The sequence below is a fragment of the Olea europaea genome, unplaced genomic scaffold, assembly GCF_002742605.1.
Source record: "Olea europaea var. sylvestris unplaced genomic scaffold, O_europaea_v1 scaffold156, whole genome shotgun sequence".
NCBI lineage: Eukaryota > Viridiplantae > Streptophyta > Magnoliopsida > Lamiales > Oleaceae > Olea > Olea europaea.
Window position 1 is genome coordinate 691,210 of NW_019233203.1, and position 8,860 is coordinate 700,069.

At 35.3% G+C, this 8,860-nt stretch overlaps 1 protein-coding gene across 6 annotated transcripts; it reads left to right on the plus strand.

The window, feature by feature from the left end:
- The first annotated feature begins 475 nt into the window (after positions 1-475).
- On the plus strand, positions 476-6,919 carry LOC111376768 (protein SDA1 homolog). Of its 6 annotated transcripts, none has more exons than XM_022999758.1 (17): positions 476-810; positions 923-1,018; positions 1,904-2,344; positions 2,898-3,074; positions 3,168-3,292; positions 3,394-3,532; positions 3,889-4,041; positions 4,125-4,178; positions 4,271-4,366; positions 4,448-4,507; positions 4,614-4,688; positions 4,764-4,817; positions 4,895-5,020; positions 5,105-5,740; positions 5,948-6,046; positions 6,271-6,378; positions 6,597-6,919. In XM_022999758.1, exons 2-17 carry the CDS (start codon positions 956-958, stop codon positions 6,744-6,746), a joined length of 2,556 nt encoding a protein of 851 aa, XP_022855526.1. In that variant the 5' UTR covers positions 476-810; positions 923-955; the 3' UTR covers positions 6,747-6,919. The 6 variants fall into 6 exon arrangements, with proteins under 6 accessions (XP_022855526.1, XP_022855525.1, XP_022855527.1 ...); XM_022999762.1 differs by adding an exon at positions 1,583-1,690 and having other exon boundaries at positions 477-1,018; XM_022999761.1 differs by adding an exon at positions 1,610-1,690 and having other exon boundaries at positions 477-1,018.
- The last annotated feature ends 1,941 nt before the right edge of the window (positions 6,920-8,860 follow it).

Here is an 8,860-nt window from a genome sequence, read left to right on the forward strand (position 1 = left end):
TTGCAGAAGAAGAAGAGGAAAGAAAAAAAAATTCAGTGACCGTTAACGATCATAATTTTATATTAAAAAAAATAAAATTCAAGGACCGAAACGGTCACTGACAAAGGTCACTACGGTCACTAAAAAAGTGACCATTTCGATCACTTTTTACATGAGCCCACGAGCTCGTGGGCTCGTTTTCAACGAGCCACAAGCCAAAAACGAGCGGCTTGTTTACTTTGCGAGCCGAGCGGCTCACCCACCAAACCGGCCCGCTCGACTCGCGCTTGGACTCGTATTTTTACGAGCCCAAACCGTCCACGAGCTCTGTTTTCGCGAATCGAGCGAACGAACCGCTCGGCCCATTTGCCACCCCTACTCCTAATTGTATCAGTCCGATTAATATATTCATGAGGATCCGGCTTAATAGTCCCAGAAACAAATATGACCAAAACATCCTATATATAATTACAGTAACTTTGGCATTTTCGTCATTGCAAAGAATGTTCCCAATCTGTAAACGGTTCTATAGAAAGTAGGGTATAAGACATCAAGAAAAGGCCTCCTTTATCTTTATAAACTGCCACCCGTTTACCAGAGAGGATATATGCAGGGAGAGAGGCTTCCTTGTAAACAACCTTCCGTCCTTCAATCCCTTTTGATTTGTAACTTCAAGTTTTGTAGACTATTATTTATTTATTTATTTTCCATTTTTTGCTAATTTCAAGTATTATTTTTTCTGGGTCATAAATATTTTGGGGGCTCTGGAAATTCTAAGCGGCTATTTGTCTCCCTCCTTTTTTTTCTCTCGAGGTCGAGAATTTTAAATTGGTAGATCTCCATTTTTGAGTATTTTTTATATTTAATTTACATTTTTTTTTGGCTTGATCTTGTAACCGAGAATACACACGCGCACACACCATATATATGTATGTACATATAGGGTATTCAAAGACATTGGGAGAAATTATATAATATGGTGTCAGAAGGGGGATCTCGTTATTGTTCCAAGAAGACTGATGATATATGTGGTAATGAGGTAATTTTTTTCGTTTTCATTTGTTTTAAATATTGTAATTGAAAATTATTATATTATTGCTAATTTTATATCTGCTCGATAGCTTTGTTGGGTATTTCTGATAATATTTCTGGGTTTTGTGATTTAATTTGTTATCGAGGAAAAAAATATATATATAACAGTTGAGATTAAAATTTTTTGGAAAAATTGAAGCTTGCTTAATATATTGGAAGAGGTCAATATTTTACACCTTAGTTGTTGGATTTAAGGGAAATTAGTATGTCATAAGATTCAAGATCTTGTATAGTTTTGCTTTTTCTAGTCCTTGAGCTGCTATTTAATAATTTTCTCATATTTATTCTTTGTCCAGGGTGCATTGAACACCCTGGAATTTTAAACGATAAAGTTCTTATGTTCTGTTATTACTGTAGGCTTTAAGGAACCTTGGTTTGTAAAACAACAGAGTTTTGCAGTGAGTCAATGTATTCTATACGTCGTACCTAAGACTTGGGGTACTCTTAGGACAATTTAGGTAGACAGTGTTGGACGGGATTGTATGATACAATGGATTAGCATTTTTTGTAGTGGATTGCTGAAAATATTATTCAACAGAACAAATACAAGACAAAAGAGCTGCAACTGCAGAGATGGAAATATTAGACTTCAATCTCAAAAGTCAAATCTCAATTCCAAGTAATGGCTTTCTCTTACTTGGTGATTTAGAATTGTTTATGAAGATAATTGTTGTTTATTATGAATTTAATGTTATGTTTTGATGAAAAAAGAAATATGGTATTTATTTATTTATGTATTATTTTTTTTAAAAGTCATGGAAAAATATTTTAATAAAAATTCGTATGTTAGAGTAGAGAGCAAATTATTGACCCCACGATACAAAATGTCTAGGTCTGTCCCTACCTACAAGCACCGAAAATACAATCCATGGCGTCTTCCAGGGCCTTGATCCAAGATTTCATGTCTGCCTCTGGTCGTGCATCGGAGAAGCTTAGCCTTCCAATTCTTCAATCCAAGATGAAGTCCGACCCCGAGGGCTATACGTCGGAGCTCGTTTTAATTTACTATCAATTTAAGTCATCTCTCGAACTTTTCGAGCAGCAAGCGGCTTTAAATTTTACCTCATTGAGTGGAATCGCCACTGACCCGACGGTGGCAAAGGATTTGGGTGATAGAGCCTTGTTCTTGGCTCATGTCACTCCATTTTACCCTAAACAATTAGCGCAATTCCCAAAAGAGCTGGCACAATTTTTGAAGTCTTCGGCCCTGTCCCTGCCATCGGGACTCAGGGTGCATGTAACTGAAGCTCTGATTCTTCTAAGTAATCGCAAGGTATTTTTTCCTTTGGATTTTTAGAATTATTTTCTAATGAATGTATTGTTGTTTAGGATCCTTTATTTATTTATTTTTTATTTTTTTGTGACAAGGAAGAATGAAATTCGCCAAGTATTAACCTATAAAAATTCTGTACACCTAGCTTTGTTTCTCTAATTTATTATGATTAGAGCGTTAAAATAATAGAAAATGATTGCAGCATAATATGTAAATTTCCAGTATCTCATGGGTTTAGAAAATTAAAGTGTAGGTTGCCTCTCTTAAAAGCATATTGTTTGGTCCATATTTTTATGCATTACGCAAATACATACTGCCCCAAAAGGCAAAAAATGCATCTTTTAAGTAGGGCTGAAGTTGCAAAAAAGTGGTGTTGACCGTTGTTTTAGCTTTAACGGCTCAGTAATTAAAAATTTGGTAAAAATGATGCAAAACAATACGTAAATGGAAATTTTATACTATTTATTTTTGAATGTAACTTTGAGTCAAAACTCAGGAGTGTATATTTACGGGCATTCTAAATTATTTTTGGTATTACTTTGTTGTGTATTAGTTAGTTGATATTGTGGAGACACTTGAATTGTTCATGGAGCTCCAAAGTTTGGGGGATAGGGTGTTGAGGCAGCTAGCATTCTCGAATGTAATACATGGTATTAGGCGGATGAATCAGAAGCATAAGAATGATCCCAAGAATCGGGCACTTCAAAATATTTTGTTCAGCATGTTGCAGGTATGTAAGTTTACTAGGTAAACCATTTTTTTCTCATTTTAGTTGATTTATAATGATTTAATAATTATTGTCTGAGTTCTTGTTTCATGATAGCGAGAAGATGAGGCAATAGCGAAAAGAGCTCTTATTACCCTATGCGATTTTCATCGGAGGAAGGTCTGGCTTGATGATCGGACAGCAAATGCCATATGTGTGGCATGTTTTCACGTGTCATCAAAGGGAGTACCAAAATTGCATATTTGGTTGTCCTACTCTTGTTTTTTGGTTTTACATTGCATGTTCACACTTGATAAGCTCTAAAAATATTTGAATTCTTCAGGATCATGATAGCCGCTCTATCATTTCTTCTTGATTCTGAGAAGATTGAAAATGATGATGACGCTGATGATTCAGGCAGTGAAGATGACCTTGAAACACAACAGACTCAGATAGTAGTCAATAAAGAGTCTATTTACAAGGTTGGTACTCAACCAACGCGTGACCCAAAAATTGGCCTTGGTGTTTGAAAATTCATTAATAATTTTAGCATCTCATTTATTAGCTAGCAGAACCCTCATAGCCATATTGATTAATTTCTTCTGTGTGCACCTTGTTTTTTTAAGAATGGATAAGTTTAGCATGCTGTTCATCTGTGAGAGACCTTCCTTATCATGTTGACAAGTGGATTGTAGGAAAAATCCGTGTCTAGAAGATGTTTCTTTTCTGCTTTATTTGCATTCTGGGGAGAATAAAGGAAAAAATCATTTATCATGTTGTTGTGTTTAAAATGAATGGCAGATAACTCATAATTGTTTATAAATTTTTGAATATCTAGGCAAAGCATAAAGGCACAACATCGAGCAAAAAGAAAAAGAAAGCGAAATTGCAACGTGTCATTCGTAGCATGAAGAAGCAGCAGCGGCTCTCTTCTAAGAATAGTAATAATTCCAATTACTTTTCACCATTAAACCATTTGAAAGATGCACAGGTTAGTTTGATTATTGTCAGTGTTTGCTGTGATGTGTTCTGTTGAAAATGGTAGAAAGCATTTGACTCGTATTCTTCCTGCAGGGCTTTGCTGAAAAGCTGTTCTCACGCCTTCCAACTTGCAATGAAAAGTTTGAGGTAGTTTGTATTCAATTTTTCATCACTTTGATATTTCGTCCTTTGTTTTGGAATGGGGAATTTTGTTATTTTCTTTGTATTTTTCCTTGCAGGTTAAGATGATGATGTTAAAAGTAATTTCCCGAACTGTTGGACTTCACCGCTTGATTTTGTTAAACTTCTATCCTTACCTTCAAAAATACATTCAGGTGTGTAATTTATTAATCACAAAGAGTTGTGGAGACAATTGATTTTGATTGTTACTTGAAGTCTGGTTATATTTCTTTCAGCCTCATCAACGTGATGTCACAAGTTTACTTGCAGCAGCTGTGCAGGCCTGCCATGACATGGTATTTTCCGTTTGGTTGAATCGTATTCCCATTCATTGAAATGTTGACTGTCTCATCTGTTGTCAATAGAGAGATACCTGCTCAGTCATAATTTTTTCTGTACTAGGTACCACCTGATGCAGTAGAACCATTATTTAAGCAAATAGTCAATCAATTTGTGCACGATCGGTCACGTACAGAGGTAGTACCTTGTTTTTCTTGAGAAATAAGTTTTTCCATGTTGATTGGACTTTATTTGTCCCATTGTTTTTCCCAGGCAATCTCTGTTGGACTGAATGTAGTGCGGGAAATATGTCTACGCATGCCTTTGGTATGCCCATTTCATTGAATCCATACGCATATGTACTCTTCCTTTTTTTTTTTTGACTGATGTAATCTGACTTCTAGTGTTTTCCCCTTATCCGTTCCCAGTTGATGATTGAAGATTTGCTTCAAGATCTCGTTTTGTCTAAAAAATCACACGAGAAGGCAGTATCTTCAGCTGCACGTTCACTTGTTACTTTATTCAGAGAGGTAAATGAGCTAATGATGTTATCGTAGTCAGTATATTGACCGGAAGATATTTTGTTCATGAAGACTAAAAAGGGTATTTTGCAGGTTTGCCCTTCACTATTGATCAAGAAGGATAGAGGGAGGCCTACTCACCCAAAAGCCAGACCTAAAGCATTTGGAGAGGTGCAGGTTGCTAGTAATGTCCCTGGGGTCGAGTTGTTGAAACAAGATGATGATGGCAGTGGTGATGACATTGATGAGGATGGGGGATACAGTGGCTTGTCCAATGATGATAATGAAAATGTTGATGTTGGGCCTATTGAAGAAGGTGATTCTCAGTGTGAATATGGTGGGTCCAGTGATGATGACTCTGTTACTGATGGTGACAGTGGTGAATATGATGTACAAGAGGATGATGAAGTGTCTGATAGTGATAATGATGATAAAACTGCTGATCATGCAGATGACATTAGTGACAAATACAAGAGTGATGAACATGACGACGAGGAGCTACAGGAGGACCCTACATCTTTACTGGAATCTGATGATGGAACTGCAAAGAACAAGAAATCTAAAGCACAGAAGAGGAAGTTTTCTGATTTTGACGGACAATTGAATGCTGCCAGCAAGAGTCTTCGTGCTTTAAAGAAATTAGCTGGAGAAAAGGTGGAGGATGCTGCTGAGAACACTAGTGATGGTATTCTTTCCAACGAGGACTTCCAAAGAATAAAAGAGCTTAAGGTATGTTGCTTCTATAGTGCTGATCAGTCTTGTATTTGTAGTTGAATCTGATTGCAGATACTTCCATATTATGTTAAGAATACAGTCATATATTTTTGTCTCCTTATATTTTATGTTTGATTGTATACCCTAATTAAGTATGGAACCTTAGTTGAGTTGAAATTATTATTATATTGTTGTAATTTTCTCTTTTTCTTTGATTATTAGACTAAGGAGGAGGCCAAAATTGCCGTGGTCCAGCATGGATTTAAGATTCCAAGCTCAGACCAACTTGGTACCAAGAGAATTGATGCTGCCAAACTTGAGGTGAGTTCTATTCAAAGTTTCTTCATTGTCATCTTTGTTCTTGTAGTGCAGTAAAACCGAAATTCTATTTCACCCGTCATTTTTGGAGAAAGGAAGCAATTAACAATGGTGTAGTTTGGAATCACCAACTGGGCTATGAGAATTTCGTTTCCTTCGTTATTCTCAAAAGACCTCACATGTCCTATTGAAGAAACTCGTGTGATGCGATTGCTTGTTCTTCTCAGGCTAACATACGGAAGAAGTTAACCAAAGATGAAAAATTGGCATTGGTAAGAGCCGGGAGGGAGGAGAGAGGGAAATATCAATCTCGTACTTCTATAAAACGGAAAAAGGTATGGATTTTTTTTTTCCTTTTCATTTAGAGGTAACGTCCAATGTAGGAGTCTAGTGTTGTATATTATCATTTGGTTCTCAACTTGGGCATATATCATATCACAAATGTTTGTTTTGAATTCGAATGCAACTCACAAGGGGGGTTTGAAGCTTTAGGCAGAGTGTTGAACAGGATTATTGCTTCTTTTTCTTTATTTTATGTTTCAATATTTGACAGACGGGTGGTACAAGCAACCAGCAAAAGGAACACAAAAAAGCTATGCCCCTTGCTGCAAGGAGATTCAAGATTGCAAAAGTCCGGGTAGAGAAGAAGAAAAAACAGCAACGTTCTGGCAAGCAATTCCGCGGAAGGAAAGCATGGAAATGACATGTTATTTATTTAGCAAGTGTTTTATTTTATTTAGTTATGCAGTATCTCCTTTTCTTTGCAATATAGATGGGAATACATATAAATTTTGTTCTTGTAATAACTTTTTGGAGGAAAATGTTACAATTCGGAAAAAAATCAATGGTGAAAAATATTGCAAATTTTGAATATTATGGGCAATGTGAAAATTCTATTTTCAATTTTAGATGCATGTTATAAGAAGAAATGTTTGTTAAGTCTTATGTTCTATCGGTATCGTCTAGATTATTGGATGGGAATATTTGATATTTGCCCTTTTTGGTAGGATTAAAATCAAAATTTTTATGAGAATTGATGAAATGTGTGATTGAAAAGTTGTGTGCCCATGAAATGTTAAAATTAGAGAAAATTACCGAAAATCTTGTATTTAGTGTTTCAATTTCAAAATTCAGGTATAAATTATGACTTGTTTTTTGGAGTTAATTGTTTCAAAAATCACTCAACTTATACCATGGTCACGGACTACTAATTAAATTTAATACGCTTCACATTGCTCATTGAGCTTTCTACTTTTGCACTCTAGCCATCATCCTCAAAAGTTCATTACAATTTTTGCTAATATAATGGGCGAAAATTTTACATTGCAACTTATGCGTCGTTAAAAATGTGTCAAATTTCACGTCTTGCTGGCAGCCGCAGTGTTGGGGTTCGATTCCTGAGACATGGAATTGGACTCCTTGTAGGCGCAATGTACAAACAGCTCTTGTTCCTTGACATATTGTGATACATCCCGCGATTTACCTCCCTCACAAATTTCTAGGGGCAGGATGATAAAGGCCCTCAAGGTTGGTTCAACTTCTTTTTTTTTAAGAAAGAACTTTTGGAAAATAGTTGCCATTATTTTTCCCTCTTCTACAACAGCATCAGAATCCAGTCAATCCTACCTTCTTTCTGCAATCGAAGCACAGATTTACCTGCCTCTTCACCACCATGTCATCTGTTAAATCCGATTTCTACGGATCGTCACTTGTCTCCTCTACATCCCTAACTAGAGAAAACCTGAAAACAAAGCTAGAACCGTAAAATTTTTCGCCAAATAAAAGAAGTCTTTTGCTAGGCTCCATTTCCCGATGTGGCAACCATTGAAAAAGCGTTGGTAGCGGACTGAAACCTTGAACTCCGTCTCTTTCTTTTTAGTTTTGTGCACCATTTTCACTATTATCCTAATTACGCTTTACTTCAACAATTCAGTAACGATATGTTTATTATGTAGAGAGAAAACTGAGATTTGTAGAGAGATGGATTTGAAACTGGTTTCTATGGGAAATTGTAAGGGAAAAGGTCGACAACGATGAAGGAATAATGTATGATGTATTTCAAAACTGCGTTTCGGAAATCACAAGAACATGAATTATCTTCTCATATAAAATTTAGAATTTTAATTTAAATTAAAGTCAATATTTATAATTAATATTCACCATATATTCTACAACTTTTCAACTCACGTTTTATTAACTTTTATCAAAATGTTAATTTTAATCCCTACTAAACTGGGGGCATAGTTTTGATTACTATTTTTTTTCTTCAAAATCTATGTAAATGAAATCGAAAAAGCTCGTGGGACGACTTGTCATAGATAGGACCTATAGATCGAGTCATGCCCAAATTGAACCACTGACTAATGAGCCAAGCCTGAATAACCAACCCATGGGATGATGCGGTTTGAACCTTGCCACGAATTTACTTTAAAACAACAAAATGAGAACTAAATTTATTGTTTTTAAAAGTTAAGAACCAATTTGTCACTTAAAAAAAAATTATCAACCATTTGTATAAATTTTCCAAAGATAAATTAATAAAATAGGCCCCAAAACAATCTTTCTTATTACGGTCATTCTTTAACAAATTAAATTATTTGTTACAATAATATTTTTCATCACACATTCAAAAAATAAAATATTTTACACACAAATCAATAAAGTTTATTTTTGAAACCGTACACATATGTTTCTTTTTGCTTGACTGACTTAATCTCACCCCTAGTATATCCTTTCCCAATTGATGAGTGAAGATTTGCTGCAAGATCTTGTTTGTATAAAAAAAAAGGACCGTGCTACATGTACCAAATTTTTTTA